Genomic DNA, 17,152 nt, shown 5'->3' on the forward strand with positions numbered 1-17,152 from the left:
TTATAAAAATTCAACCTCCTCAATTTCTCACTAATTAATTTGTACTTGATATACACAACGTTCAAGTATTTAACATGTTTTTAAAGGTTGGTATAAAATTTATGATCAACTTCCATACTTTATCGTCAAGTGCTTTAACGATCTTTTTGTTGGCTGTAGTTTGGTCTTCTAGTACATTTGTAATAATTACAAATAGATGAATTTGACGTTTCGGTATTGGGTTTAGAGTTATTCTTTGAATATATTTGTTTTACTTGAAACATATATAATGAACGGATTTATGACGTTATTTATTAACTAAGTCATTTAAAATTATTATACAAATCTATCTTTACCGATTAGGAAAAGTTAAGAGATCTATCAATCAATCTCCATGGTGTGCAACGTTAACCATTCAAAAAAAAAAAAAAGACAGGATTAAATTAGCATTTAGTTGTCAACCATATAAATTTTACTATTAAAAGCATTTGCAGTGGAAAAACTGAAAACCGTCTAAGTTTTAAGTCCCTCCGTAGTCGGAGGTCATATATCGTCGAGCCCACCTATAGCGCCGGCAAACACCGCCCCGAGGGGCGCCATATCCCTCCAACTCGGTTCCCCGGCGAAAATTATAATGGCGCCACCATTAGTTTCTCTCTCTCATACATATATATACATACATATATATGTATAATTGAAAGGGTATAACCCCACGGGGTAAGATCAAATAAAAAGTTTATTTTGCCTAAGTAAGATGAGAATAAATCTTAACCATTCATTTTTCAAATCAATGGTTAAGATGAAAGTGTAGGAGAAAGGAGGAGTGCAATGGTATCTTGGGAAAATCCTATTTATGGACTTTCTCTCTCCACATGCAAGGCACATGCATATTTCACCCTCATTTTTTAAACGTTATAACTTTTTTATACGACATTATTTTCTCATAAAAATTTCACCATAAAATCGAGCGTTTTTTTATCTTTAATTTGAGTACCATATTGCTATATAAAATATGAAGACTAAAAAAACCCACTAAAATGTGTTGTATTTCTATGTTGTATAACATTTTTTGTGCTGGATTTTTGTACTATATTTTTGTACTATATTTTTTTACTAAATTTTTTGTGCTGATTTTTTTTGTCTTAAATTTTTTTTTCTCAATTTTTTGTACTAGATTTTTTTGTACTACATTATTTTCCTGAATTTTTTGGTGCTATATTTTTTTACTATATTTTTTGTGCTATATTTTTTTGTACTACATTTTTTGTGCTATATTTTTTGTACTAGATTTTTTGTGCTATATTTTTTTTGTACTAGATTTTTTGTGCTAGATTTTTTTGTACTATATTTTTTTTTGTATTTTTAAAAAACAAAAGGGGTGCCACATGTCATATTCACTCCTATTTATAAAGACCAAAATGCCCTTGATTTCTACTTATTAGGAGTGCCACATGTCATCATCACAATCCTTCTTAGGCTACTTAGGCAAAATCCACTTTTTAGTGGATTCTTCCCCATAACCCCACTACACACTCAAATTATATAATAATACCCCATAATCCCATTTCTAACACTTTTTTTTCCATTTGCCTAACACTATCCAACACCTACAAACTTCCACCCAAACTATTCCTAAGCAATTATTTTATTCAAAGGCATCCTTACATTTTTCACATAATCACCATTTTTCTCTTTATTTTTCATAACTAATTTATTTTTGTTTTAACTATTAAGTTTCAATAATATAAAGTTAATTTAATTTATTTGATAGTTTAAAACTTAAAGCATGATAATTAATTAAGTTAGATATTTTTTTAGGGATTTAAAGTATATGATATTTATCTAATTCCACTTTTTAAAATGAAAGAAAAAAAATAATTTAAATAAACAAATCAGTTGAAGATTAAAAAGACAAGATATTGCCATTCAGAAAAAAATATGGATAGGATATGTAAATGAAAAGCATGAAATCACGTGGCGGATTTAAAAGAAAAATTTAGAGGTATTTTATTTTTTTTATACCTAGGTCCGTCCCTAAGAGTTCGTGGGCCCTATGCGACTAGTAAAATCGGGCCCTTAAATTTTTCTTTTACCTTAGATCACCTCTAAGAATTCAAGAGACCTTAGAAGCCCTCTACAACTAGTAAATATATATATAGTTACTAGGCTATCACCCGGGAACATCCCGGGTTAGGAAAATTTAGTTTTTAATAATAAAAGGTACATAAACAACATTTTGAAACTCGTTATATCTTCTTTCCCGCTCCACAGTAGCTAAAAGGCCGGAACATCCCGACATGTGAATATGAAGGTTGTAAAAGATACTTACAAGATGCCAATTTCATTACTCAAAATGTCATTAGCCAGTAGCTAGAAGGCCGGTACATACATCACAAAATTTGTTCAAATCGCCTAATACATTCACACCCATATTACACCAATATTCTATATTAATGCTTTCCATTTTTGCTATATGCTTTAAGCATAAGAAAGTCTCTCCTTGATGTCTTAGACCACTTTTCACATAAGAGAATTGGGCCCCCTTGAAGATCTTCCCGTTTTTATTTAACCAAAATTTTCTAGTGCGGCCATGACAATACCCATCGCTTTCCTTCTGTTTTTTTTTTCAGCTGCATATTCCTGACTTGTAGCAAAATTTCTTTAACCGATGATCAGTTGTGTAGGTTATTCATGTTCAGCTACAGCTACACCCCGATCATCCACCAAATAGCTTTTGTTGTAAGACATGACACCAGGATGTGGTCCATCGTATCCTCCATATACCCGCAACATGTTCTAGCTTATCTAAATATTAAAAAAAGGTAAAAAGAGTTAGAAACATGTACATATAAGAGGTGGCAAATTGGTCTAAACTCCGCAACCTCAATTTTCCAATCTTTACCCACTGTAGCACTGGTTCCAACAGTAATCAAAGCCCGATCCTTTGTTCAAGACTACAATATAATCAATTAAAAAAATTAATCATCTTTAGATAAAAACCTTAGTCATCTTAAAATTTATAAACTATCCAAATCAACAGCAATCAAAGCCCTATCATAGTTGATTGACATCTTTTGAATGCTTTTTACAACCAAGGTACCTAAAAACGACTTTTGCAATAACTACTCATTGTTAGTTCACAAACACTTAATTTTGAATCATTCACTTATAAGCTCCATTTAGCAAATACTAATTTGATAATTCTGTTAAAAAGGTTCGAACCCCCAAATTATATACAAAACTTCAAATTTAAACCCCCAAATTACAATTTAAAAGTTGATTTTAACAATTTAAGCAATAAAAGTGATGAAACAAACACAAACCTCTGATGGATCTCTAAGAGAATAATATGCGCTGTTTTCTTTGGGGGCAGGAGTCACCAATATGCCGTAACCACGATTACCCTATGTTAGAAACTGTTTAATATGTAAATATACAACCCGTTAGCGTAATTCACCAAGTGTTTTAAGCATCAGGTTCACAGGTTTGGGTAACGGGTCAAAATAGGTAAATTAGTGTCAAATATGGGTACAATAATTATATAAGTTCAATAATAATCTTAGTTTTTCCAGACACAATGATTTAAAGATTGAAATTACAACTTGGGCTACTTTCAACCAGTCTGGCCCGTTTCCTTTTTAGCTGGTAATTTAGTCGACCCGTTCTTTAGGATTAAAAATACATTGTTTACTACTTTCAACCAATCTAGTAGTTTTGTCGACCCATTCATAAGTTGATAACCCTAATAAGTAATGAATGATTATGATATAAACAGATTTACCTTGAATGCATCTTCGTCGGTTTTGTCATCCCCTACATATATAGGGAGCACATCTTTACAACTACTTAAACCTGCAAAGACAACATTTGAGTTGGGATATTAAGTTATATAAACAAATATAATTAAAGAAAATAGAAATCAAACTGGAACATTACTAACCAAGTGTTTGTTTTGTTAAGAAATATATGTGTTCATGAACGCTCACCGAACAAAATTTCTGTTCGTGTTCATTCGTTGAGGAAATGAATGCGCCCGTTTGTTAAGTTTAAGTAACGAACGTTCGCGAACACAAACTAATGTTCATGAAAACAAAAGAACATAAATAAGTGTCCATGAACATAGTATATAATACACAGATACTTATTAAGTATTTTATTTGTCAAAAGTTTGAAGTATTTAATTAGAATAAAAAAAATTGAAAACACTAATGAACTATTGTAAACAAACGAACAGGTTACCGAACATTCACGAACATAAATGAACAAAACAACCTCTATTCATTTTCGTTCAATTAACTAAACAAACAAAATTTCTTTTCGTGTTCGTTCATTAATTAAACGAACGAACACAAAGAACTTACGGTTCACGACTGTTCTCTAAACGTTCAGTTTGTTTGCAGCCCTATTAATGTGTGTGATACAAAACTGAAAGCAAGTTTGAAATATTAACCTCATTGATCATTGGGACAAATTTCCTTCGTTAACCTATGTTAAATAAAATAATAAGATTTAAATGACCTGAATATATGGAAAATGGTTGGATTCACATAGTTACGCAAAAAAATATAATTCGGTACCTCAGTGGTATGATCAGCTGCTGGAGACTGAACCGGACACATTATGTCCATCCCATGACTACCAGCATAATATAGTTCTTTCAGTCCTACAAACTTGCGTACCTGAAGAAAGATAGCAAAATGATACATATAAGTATCCAACCAGAGAGTTTAAGTAAAGTATTGGTAAAACAAAATACTTTTTAAGTACCCTTTCACGGCTCTTGCCACTAATAATTGCTGTCGGAAAGCATTTTGCTACATTTCTAACAGCAACACGCATCTGTTTACAAGATAGAATATCAAACATAATTCTAGCCAAATTAAGATAACTAAGAATTTAAGATTCTCACAGCATTAGACATGAAGGCATGATCCGGATTGTCGACAATCGGGGACAGTGTCCCATCATAATCTAGAAACAATGCAATCCTCTTCCCCTTCACGTTATTCACAATCTGTTCAATGGACGTAAGCGCAGATGGATACTTAAGCTGCACAACAAAACAATAACAGAAAAATTAGTATCTGGTTTCGGTCAAGTACTAAAGAGGAGCATGTTAAGAGAAATACCATCCAATTGTGGTAAGCCCGCATCATTCGGTGAAAACTCATTGCCTTTATATTTCATTATATTCCGCGGGGGAAGAAGATTTCATGGCATCCAACCAGCTAGTAGAAAGAACGTCATCAAGTAGAAAGAAAGTCAAAACACGTAGATTATCATATATATGGACAAGAGCTAAGAACATAAACAGATCTGAACAATTCATGTGTAAAATGCATTGAATCAAGTCAACCGAAGAAAGTCAATGATTGTATACTATAAATCAACCAAAATTATAAATTTACATTGCAAAATTATGATGCTTGTGGCTGCATCCCCAGGTCTATATAGTAACCAGCAATGCTTGGCGGATCAGCAATATTAGCATCGTCAACTACACATTTAAGTAAACAATAACAAATTTATATAACCTTTCTAATCTGGGCTAAAAATGCTAAAAACTGAATACCCAATTCGATTCTAATCAAAAACTCGGTTTAAAATCAATAAATGACCACTATATTCAAAGAATCGCTTAACATGATTCTGAAAATAAAAATAACACGAAAAACATCAATGTCAAACATCATAAGAATAATCACGAGAAAGAACCATTAACGTGGATGAAAGAATCGGCGGACAAGAATGAGACTGCTCAGCATCACACAATGACACAAAAAAAAAACCATCAGATTTGGGCCTTATCCAAAAAATCAACAAAACCGTATAACATCAAACCCTAAAACCTCAAAATTAGGGTTATAAGTGAATAAAGCGGCAATTCAATTATGTAAAACAACTATATAATATAAACAAAGAAAAAACAATTTCTACAATTTAACAATTATAATTCATAAAAATTAATGAAATTAGGGTTAGAATAAAAGACAACCTGTTCAGCCTAAACACGACATCTCCTAACACAATAACAGACCCAAAATCATCCAAAACTATTGCCAGATCTAACCCTAGATCTCTGTCGCACATCCTTCAACACATATCTGAACAAATTCATCATTCGAAAGGTTTTATTAAAATCAAACACAATAAGCAAAATAAAACTCCAAAACTTACCATTAAAATTGGACTTGCTCAGGATCAACTTGTCGGAACCCTAGCCTTCACTGCTGGAGGCGGCAGCTAGGGCATTCTATCCACAGATCTGTCACAAAAAAAGCCACACCAAGAACAAAAAATGAAGATGAACAGAGGAAGATTATGATGAATTTTTATAAAAATATTGATTTCAAAATTGCAAGGTTTTACCTGTTTGTTCGTAAACCGCATCGCCATGAAATTAGGGTTTCTGGTCTAGATTGTGACCGAACAAACGATACTAAGCCGAATCGTTAGAAATCTTGAGCGTTTCCACTAATCGCAATGAAGAAATCTGATTTGTGATGGAAGTGTAGGAATCACAACAAAGAAAACTGATTTGTGATGCAGGTGTTGGCTTTTCGCTAGTAGGGTTTGTGATAGAGGCGTAGGAAGAGGAGGTGTTGAATGAAAGGAATGAGTGATCTAGAAAATTAGGTTAATTAAGGAGTATATATACCCGGGTCACACAAATCGGGTATGGTTGTTGCCATTCGGATCCCGTGTAAAAACATAAGGTTTCCCACATTTTCCCGCCAAAAATCCATTGTGGTTGCACCACCACTTGACACGTGTCCCACATCTAATTTATTTATTATATATATAGACTAGGTTACATAAAAATATTGAACAACTAACAATAAATTTTAGAAATTTAATATGATATTTTGAGATAAAGTATAAGTGAAATTACACATTAATTAGGTATAAATACGTGTGTTGTGAAATTATTATTTTTAAAACAAAATTATTAATCAACCATTTTAATCCATACTTTACAGGACATTGTCACTCTCTAAAATGAAAGAATGAAAACAATTTAATTTTTTTTGACATCAAACATATGTGAGAGAATGAAACTAGCCCAACCCTTACATTATCGCCCTTAATCGAAAACAATTACATTATATAATCATATAATTTTAGTTTTTACCTTGTCAAGTGTACACTTATTATTAATTTTGTTTTTATTAATGGGTGTATCACATACACGAGAAACTTACTAAATATTCTTTTATAAAACTTTAAATGTTATTCAGTAGTTTTACAACAAAATAAAAAACAAAAGTTATTAATAAAGTATTTTATTTCAAAGATCAACAAAACCAGAAATCAGCTAGGAGCTGATAAAAAATGATGAGTTCAAACAAAGTAAAAAAGAAAATAATGAAATGAGCTAGGAGCTGATAAAAAAATGATGAGTACGAACAAAGTAAAAAAAATAAAATAAAACAAATATGTAATGTTTCCAATAAATTAAATGAACTATTATTACTTTTTTTTAAATAAAACTTCACTTAAAATAAATGAACTATTAATTGACGTTTGAGTGTATCTAGTTATAAAAATCGTCGCCGCGTTGCGACGAACTTGTTTTGTTACTTAGTCTGTGTTTATACATGTTTGAAATCACTACGAGCGCGTTGCACACGGAATCGCTGAGAAGAATAAAAAGAAAATGTAGAAAAAAAACAATAAAAAATAACCGAAAGAAAATCAACTAAAAAGTTGTATGGTAATGATGTTGTTCGGTAGAAACCCGTAGTCAGAGATGAGCAAATAGTAATGGGTACCGGTACCGAATTTCCTGAACCGAAAGATCCTAAGTACCAGTTCGGTACTGACGTTTAGCGTTCCTGGTACCGGTTCGCTACCGGTTTTTACCTTCATATACCGATACCGTAACCGGTATTTTCGGTACCAATACCGATTCGGTATCAGTTGGTACCGAGCTCATCCCTACCCCTGAAACTAAAAAAAAAATTGTACGATACCGTTGTTGTTCTTACGGTACCTGTGATCAGGGATGAGCAAATGGTACTGGGTAGTAGTACCAAATTTCTCGAACTAAAAGATTATCAAACTCAATCCGGTACCGACTTTTGGCGTTTTATGTATCAGACCGGTGCTGTTTTTTACATTCATGTACCGGTAACGAACCGATATTTTCGATACAAATACCAGTTAACATCACACTTATATTATTCCATATATAAGTTTGCAAGTTTTTTGTGCATCATATGTTGTACATTGAGTTTTGGGAGTTTTTCAAAAAACAAACTTGATTTTTTTACTTTAACTCAAAGGTTTTTACCTTTTTCAATTTTAACCCTACATAATTTGTTTTTTAACTTTAACCCAAAACTTTTCATTATTTGCAATTTAACTTCGCAACTTTTGTCACTTATCCTTTTCATCTTTCGCAAATGTTCGTTTTACGTATAGTTCTAAATTTTTTCGAGTTAATACGACGCAACGTGCATGTGTGGTTCAACGTTTTTACCTCTATTTCCCATGTTTGACAGGTTCGTCGCAACACGCATACCCTAGGTCGAGTAAGCGTTGGTGGTCGATGACGGTTGTGTGACATTAGTACTATTTGACAACGTTTTACGTCCCGCCGCAACGCGGGGTGTGCTTTGGGGGTTTTCAAAGAAAAAATAGTTATGAATATGGTTGTCGTAACGTTGGCTTTGGTGGTTTTCCAAAAAAAAAGTTTTTTTTTTTTTTACTTTTCATCCAAAAGTATTTCATAAATTACTTTTAACCTAATACTATTTGTTTTATTACTTCTAACCCAAAATTTTTTTCTTTTGCAATCTATCCTCATAACTTTTTTTACTTTCAACTTGGTCCTTTATAGTTTTCATTTTCCGCAAATTTTTCGCTTTATGCTTGGTTCTAAATTTTGTGACTTAACACATCCCAACGTGCGTCTTTGGTTTAACGTTTTTACGTTTCGTTCTAATTTTGCGAGTTAACACGACTCAACGTGCGTGTGTGAGTGAACGTTTTTACATCGTCTATTTTTTCCCCGTTTGACAAGTTTAACATAACGTGCGGGCCCTAGATCAACTTAGTTATAACTAAAGATTCCCCATCGCATTGCGGCGGGTCGCGATCCTAGTTAAACTTAAAAAGTAAAGAAGCTAACAATTATTATAATATGAAAATAATAAAACTATAAAAAAACTGTATATAATATTTTATTATATTATAATTTACTTGGGATGGAGAATTTTCTTACTTTGTTGACTTTTGCTTTTTCATTCATTCCAGTGCTGAAAACAATGCATGTAACTTTATAAATGAAAAAGCATGAAATAACGTAGTTCAAGATTACATGCATTTGTCACTTGCAATTTTGGTACAAAATTTGAAAATATGTTTTTTTTTTTAACCGCCAACAAATTTTTTAAATAAGCTACTGACAAAATTTATTATATCAGAATACACTCGCCTTCCAAACAAGAGAAAACCCTCATCTAGGGCCGAAGCCCGTGAACACTTGCTCAAAGGCACGACAGTGCTGAGAGGTAAAACCCGCTCAGTTCAAGTATCGAACTAGCGATCGTCGCTTACTCGCCTAGTCTCCCATTATCATCAGGTGCCGCAGAAACTAAACGCTGGAGGACAGGAATTGAAGCTTGAAACACCAAGTCTTTCCCTTACCACTCCACCACATATTTAATTTTCATTTTAAAAGCATTTTATAAGTATACATGTTTTTTTAATCTAATCAAATCTTACTCTTCGCAGCAGATTAACTCGGTAATTCACACTTAAAATAAAGGTACAAACACATGTTTTGGTTTATTCCATAAAAATATGTAAAAAATTATAAACTTATATAAATACGATTGATGCACGAGTGAATACGAACTTAACGATGTATTGTATTTTTATGTCTCCCACTTCCATATAAATAAATATCTTTCGAATACTTTAACGACCTCTTATACTTAAAAAACTACATAATCCAATGTTTTTTTTTTTTTTTTTTTTTGTGATTAATTGCAAAAATATTAGTAAAGTACAATTTCACTCAATGGGGTATACACTCAATCGCACATACAACCTTTATCTAAAAAAAAGACCAATTAAGTCCCTGTGGTTGTCAGTTGAAATCAATCAAGTCCCTCCCACTAAGAGCATTCACATTCTATCCACCAAATCTTGAGAGATGGGTTTTTAAATTATAAAAAGTGGTTTAAGTGGTTGTGAGTGGAGGAGAGAGAAAATGTTACTGTTCATCTGTATATTTAGGGGGACACTGTTCACCCTGTATAATTTTTTAATATATTTTGAAAGTGGTTGTGAGTAGAGGAGAGAGAAAATGTAATATATATTGAAAAGAAGAGAGAAAAAGTATTTGTTTTTAGTGGAAATATATTGATATAGGAGTTGTTTTTTAGTGAAATGTATGTATATTTTTAGTGGATTGGATGTGAATGCTCTAACATACTGTTTGTAATTCAGTGTAAAGACTATAACACCCCCATAACTTTAGTTACCATTTCAGTCCCTGAACGTATAATTCATATATTCCCTCCATATTCAAAACTCTTTCCTAATATAGTAACTAACCTCCGATTATCCTTAATTAATCAGCAATGTGATATTATTAACAACCACAACCTATATTAAGACATGTAACTAGAATTGAACTCTATTTGACCTTTAGAACTCGAAATGGGTTTGACCTTTAGAACCTGAAATGTGTTTGACTTTTCGAACTTGAAATGAATTTGACTTTTAGAACTTGAATTGGGATTGACCTTCGCAATTGCAAGTGAATTGTAGTTGCAGAACTTGAACTGCCTTCATTATTACAGGTTTGACCAGTTATTCTGGTCAAACAGGTCAAGCAACACCTCCAAAGTGTATCATCCCTGTTCAAATTATAAGCATTAGAAGTTGAATTGGGTTTGACTTTTAGAACGTGAATTGGGATTAACCTTCACAAGTTCAAGTGAGTTTTAGTTTCATAACTTGAACCACCTTCACTTACTCACAAGTATAACTAACTCACATTATGCATAACTGTCCTAAATTAAAGTGCTATTGTGCAAACCAAAGTGTATCATCCTTGTTCTATTTATAACTAACTCACATTATGCGTAATTGTCCTAAATCCTATTGTACCCTGATCAAGTTAAGGGCTTGATTATCACAACCCTTAGTATAAGTCTTGTTATGCAAACGAAAGTGTATCATCCCTATTTTATTTATAACTAACTCACATTATTCATAAAAGGCCTAAATCCTATTGTACCATGATCAAGTTAACGCCTTGATTATCACAGCCTTGACCGAATCCCTGTTCAAGTTATAAGCAATGCCTACATCACAACCCTTAGTATAAGTCCTATTATGCAAACCAACGTGTATCATCCCTGTTCTATTTATAACTAAATCACGTTATGCATAGAAGCCCTAAATCGTATTGTACCGTGATCAAGTTAAAGGCTCGATTATCATAGCCTTGACTGAATATGCATAATGCTTTATGTCAATACAACCCATTGTGCATAACTGTCCTGTACCATCAACACCTACATTACAACAATATCTTATTGTGCATAATTGTCCTCTACCATCAACACCTAACATGCCTACATCAATAACAATATTAACCAAGAATCACTAACATAACTTAAATTTAGTTGTTTAAATATAGTCAAAATTACATATTCAAACTTCAGTTAGTAGTTTCAAATCATTCAAAAGTTACATCTTAATCACATGATTTCATAATTAGTTGAGCATGATCATTAACAACTAAAACCCAAAAAACGATCAGACTAAAAAACCCTTTATGACAGTTAAACGTAGTTTCTAAGTATGCATCATAAATAGAGAGTTTTGGTCACCCTAAAGAACAACAACACTTCAATACCGCACAATCTTGATTCTGATTCTAATACGACCCCTGTTAACCACCACTTCAATACTAGCACTCCCCACACCCGGACAACCACTCGCACTTGGATCATTACCCAATAGTTTGAACTTTGGACCCTTAATCCAACTGCAAGTTCACATATTAACATCATCATTGAACTGTATCAATTTTATACTTGGTTGTTAAATGAAATTAACGGAATGTCGTACGTGTTACTTCATCAGATCGCATAATCACTAACATATGACAACATCTTGTGCTTGATTAGACTTGAAATCAGGTGTCTTGGGGTGATCGGTGAATGTAGTCGTGAGCCGGAGGTGTGTTAGGGGAGAAGGGATTGAAGTGTAGCTAAGAAAGGAAGATAGAGGAGTGATATGGTTGACATTGGAGTTAGTTTAGGTGAAATAATCAGTTTACCCTTGTCAATGTCTTATAATTTGACGGTCAACTAACGACCAGTTACAATAAGGACTTGATTGATACCAATTGACAACCATAGGGACTTGATTGGCCGTTTTTTTCAAATGAGGGTTGTATGTGCGATTGGGTGTAAATCATAAGGACTGAAATTGTACTTTACTTGTATTTAAATTACGCCTTAAAGATAAAAAAGCCAAAATAGAGAAGAGCAAGTTGGATAGAATAATACATTCATTACACAAACCCTTAAAGGTGATAACTTCTTTGAATGTGAGAAAATGATTAATTGTGTTCGCTTTCATGTATCATGTTAGAAGAGAAGATTGTCCATCAGTGTTTTCTACCATGTTAGTGAGAACATGGAGAAGAGCTAGAAGGAAAGCAAATAAGTGCATGTAAGATGATTTTGTTAACATTCACCCGAAGTAATATACACCGTCATGCATTTGTGATAATATATTTCTGTTTCTTGCTTATTCAATTTCAAAACTAATATTCTTTTGAGTTGTTATACAAATTGAAAATAATATATATATATATATATAACTTACTGATTTGTCTAGTTTATTACATGTTTTTTACTCATGTCTATCTCTCGTGTTAGACCATTAGACTTCCTTGGAACAAGCAAAACGTAATGGAGAGAGGAAATAGGAGAGGGATGCGGCCGCCGGTAAACCTAGAAGATCTCCGTCAAAGGAAGCACGTTGAGCAACAACGAATTAATATATCTGATTATCGTTGTGATGAGAGATGTCATACAGTTGTTAATTGGAACCAAAAGAGGAAAGGGGTGATATGGGTGAAGAGAGAGGAAAGGCTACGTAGTGCGATTACGTTTTTCATTTCCAATCTTCTGAGTGATTGCATAGCATGAGACTCTGGCATGCGTTCATCCCTTTGGGTAACCTGGGGGATGCATTTATCCCGAAGAAGAGGGATGCGATGGGAAACAGATTTGATTTTATTCGTTTGAAAAAAGTGGTTGATGTTGAGGGGTGGTTGGTGAAGTTAAAGTCGGTCAAGATAGATGGGGCGATTGTTGGGGTCGATGTTGCAAGATTTTCCAAGTTTGGACCGACCAATCCAGGCCCATTACCTGCACGGAAGGTGTCAGTGACTAAGGTTGTCCAAGAGAATAGTCATGGGGATATGAAGCAGGAAGTCAAAGGGGGTAGGGAAGATGAACCTAAGAATCTGGTGTGGAACGGCGGTGCTATGGCTGTCAGGATCTTGGCCAACGGTGGTAAGGTGCCAGAGTAGAAAATGGAAATTTTGGTATCTCCAAAAATAATGGAGTGTAGGTCCCTGAAAGGATCTAAGAACAAGGTGATTTCAAGTTATCAAATGGATAAACACAGGTGCAGAATCCCTGATTTACACATAACCAAGCAAGAGCACAATCAATCAAGAAGAACAAATCATTCAAAAATTTCTCACTTGATTTTGACAGAGTAACAGTACATAATCTCCAAAATAAGCTCCAATACTCTCTCAAAATGCACTCTTACATAATGAAATCTAACCTGCTGTATTTATAGGCAATACGGTAGGTGGACACGCGAAGTACAACAGGATCTAACCGAAACAACACGAACGGATACAAACCTCAAGAAACACTACAAGCAAACACGAAGGATTCCTTCGTGTTCCTAGAGATATTACACGAAACATATATATTTCATGGCAGAAGTGTTTCTTGTCAAAGTGTTTCTTATCCAAAGTGTTTCTTGTCTAACTGTTTCTTGTCCAAAATCTGTTTCTTGTCCAATTGTTTCGTGTTCCATAGTGTTTCTTGTCTAAAGTGATATTTTGTGTCCTCTTTATTCATCATTACGTGATGATGATGATGTTCTCGTATCGTCGTTACTTGCATCTCGTACGTCGAGTCGAACCGACGGAGGAACACTGTCGACTTGGGTCGTGACTTGAACGGTCTCGAACGTCACTAGCGACGTCCACACTTAGTGCATCAACACGGAGACTAACATAGCCTGGAATGGCAAGTCTTTAGTTGCGGAGGTTAAATCGTTGGAATTACTGAACATAATGGAAAGTTTCCTTTCTCTGGAAAATGCTCTTGGAGCCAAACCAAGTTATGTAGGTGGTTTGAAAATTCTTCTTTGTTTGGTAATTCCGAAACGGCTCGATAATTTTTAGTTCACTAGAAAGCTTTTTGGGAGGTGTGGGCATGTAGCATGTAAATTTGGAATGTGCAATTTATTAAGTTTAGCCGACTAATCTCGGTGATTGTTCGTGGGTTACCTTTAGAATTATGGGAGAAAGGGGTGGTGAATGTGATCGGTAAAAGGTTTGGAGGGACCGTCAAGTGAAAGTGTGGGTTTTAGAAGAAGAGGGGGAATGGAATCCTAATTTTGTCAGTTTGGCCGATGATGTCACGTCACCACTAAATAATTCCCTTGATGTTGAAGATAAGGTTATGGAGGAAAATGATCATGCTGGAGGGTAAGGTCCGCATGATATTAGGAAGGGAAGTAAAAATGTGGGTGAGAATTTCCATGAAGAATCAGAGGTTCAGGTGGTGTCTCAGGTGGGCCCACAGGATAAAGAGGAGGGAGTATTTTTATTCAAAGCTAAATTTGCCCCATTGGCTTCAAGTGGTGGGCCGTTAAATGTGAATGGTGGGCTTGGTCCAGCTGAGTTGGGTGGTATGCCAGTTAAAAAGATTGGGCTTAATCATTCAACTTTTGGGTAAGATATTGGACATTTAGGAGGTGTGGGTTCAAGCTTGAATAGTAGAGTGGATAGGTCGTGCTTGGTGCCGGATCTCAATCTTTGGGAAGACGACCCATTTGACATTGATCAGATCATATGGGGTGGGGATCTTCAAAATTCTGTAAAAAGAAAAAGGAAGAGGGTTTTCCCTATCTCTCACACATTTATTCCAGAATAGGTGAAAGTTAAAAAGGGTCGGGTTGGGCTTGTTGAAGCGGGTAGGGATAAGGAGGTTGTGGGGGTATGTCGAGGTGGAGACCGAGTTAGGAGAACTGATGAGATTGTCTATGAGGTGGTGGGAGAGCGAGAAGTTGGAGGGAATATGGAAGTTGGCGATATACTTGGGGTAGATTTGAGTAACTTCAAGAAAGTTGTGCAAGCTGTTGTTGAAGGGGAAAAGGAGAAAAGTGGTAATAAATGACTTCTTATCTTTAAATTTAAGGGGGGTAATGACCTGGAAAAAGCTCGTTGGGTTCATAGACTAGTTTTGGAATACAAGATCTCTTTCGTAGCTATTCAAGAATCTTAATTAGTAGGGGTTTCAGAGGAGGATATTGGAAGGTTTAGGGGAAATCAACTAATAGAATTTTGTTTTGTTGATGCGGTCAGGAAAGGAAATCAGGTGGCCTTTTGTCGATTTGGAACCTAGATGTTTTTCTGAATGTTTCAGTGATGGTTCGAAATCGCAGGTTTTCTATTGTTATTAGTTATTTGAAAGGTATGTCTTGCCCTGTGAACGTGGTTAATATGCATGCCCCTAATAGTTATAGAAAAAGGAAAGATTTGTGGATTGAGTTGTTGGAGTGGAGGAATAATGTTGAGGGTTGGTGTATTCTTCTTGGTGATTTTAATGAGATTCGAGAGGAAACAGAGAGGTGTAATTCAAGTTTTGATGGCCTAGCGGCCTTCCAGTTTAATTGTTTTATACAAGGGGCAGGCTTGTTAGAATATGATCAAGTTGGCTGTTTACCCGTATTTTAGATGATGGAAATAAATTGAGCAAATTAGATCATATCCTTATGTGTGATGGGTTTATGGAGGCGTGCCCGGAAGCTATTTTTTAGGTCCTATCTAAAGAGCTATCAGATCGTAGTTTGCTAGTCCTTTTGCGCAATGAAGTTGAGTTTTGCCTGATCCCTTTTAAGTTTTTTAATTCTTGGCTCGGGAAAGATGGTTTTTCGAAATCAGTTTAAGGGGTTCTAGTGGAGGAAGTTGTTATTAACCAGAGAGATAAAGCTTTAGTTGATGTTTTTAAATGGTTAAAGTTAGTGCTGAAAGGGTGGCGTGATTGGTGGAAAGAAGAGGAATCGAGGAAGTAGTATGATATTATTAAGAAGCTTGACGATCTTGAGTCGGTGGCTAAAAGAAAATGTCTTGATGATGATGAGAGAATGAGAAGAATTACTTTGAGTCTGGCTTTGAGGACGATGGATAAATAGGAGTATAAGTACCTCAAACAAAAGTTGAGGTTAAATTGGGTGAAGAATGGTGATGAAAATTAGAATTTTTTTCATAAGTTCATCAGTTTTCAAAAGGCGTCGAAGAGGATAAATGAAATTACTATTGATGGGGTCGTGTATAGTAATTTGTTGGTTATGAAGAAATCAATAATGAAGGCATTTAAGAACAAGTTTAGTGAACCATTGAGTAATCGACCGACATTGATGTTCAATGATTTACAACCTATCTCTTTGAATTAATCAAGGGCGTTAATGGCACGGTTCACAGTAGATGAGGGTAAAAATGTTATTTGGTAATGTGGGGGAGATAAGGTGCCAGGTCCGGATGGGCTTAGGTTTTGTTTTGTGAAGCGATTTTGGGATGCATTAAAACCTAAATTCATGGAAATGTTGTATCAGTTCTATGAATCGGTGTCACAACCCCCGACCACACCCTAGACGGGAGCTGTGAACAGTCAAGTGGTACCAATGGTTTATTTGAAAATATTGCAGTGGAAATTTCATCAGGAACGTGAGTTAGGAAAAGTATCAGAGTCTTAGAAACACCGGAATTTTATTTATAATCAATGGGAATAAAACCCATGTTTTACAAAGGTAGCTTTTAATAGGGGAAAAACCCGAAAATAAAATTTCTTAATTTTAATTAATAAAATAAGCCACTTCTTTAAGG

General features: G+C 34.5%; 1 protein-coding gene across 1 annotated transcript; it reads right to left on the bottom strand.

Moving 5' to 3' along the window:
• Positions 1-3,821: 3,821 nt before the first annotated feature.
• Positions 3,822-5,308, bottom strand: LOC110876961 (trehalose-phosphate phosphatase A). Its single transcript, XM_022125118.2, is given in 8 exon segments — positions 3,822-3,831; positions 3,966-4,041; positions 4,426-4,454; positions 4,498-4,658; positions 4,747-4,818; positions 4,889-5,029; positions 5,109-5,161; positions 5,164-5,308. Coding segments are annotated over 8 exon segments (687 nt in total).
• Between the last annotated feature and the right edge of the window lie 11,844 nt (positions 5,309-17,152).

Source organism: Helianthus annuus, chromosome 9 (assembly GCF_002127325.2).
Source record: "Helianthus annuus cultivar XRQ/B chromosome 9, HanXRQr2.0-SUNRISE, whole genome shotgun sequence".
Taxonomy (NCBI): domain Eukaryota; kingdom Viridiplantae; phylum Streptophyta; class Magnoliopsida; order Asterales; family Asteraceae; genus Helianthus; species Helianthus annuus.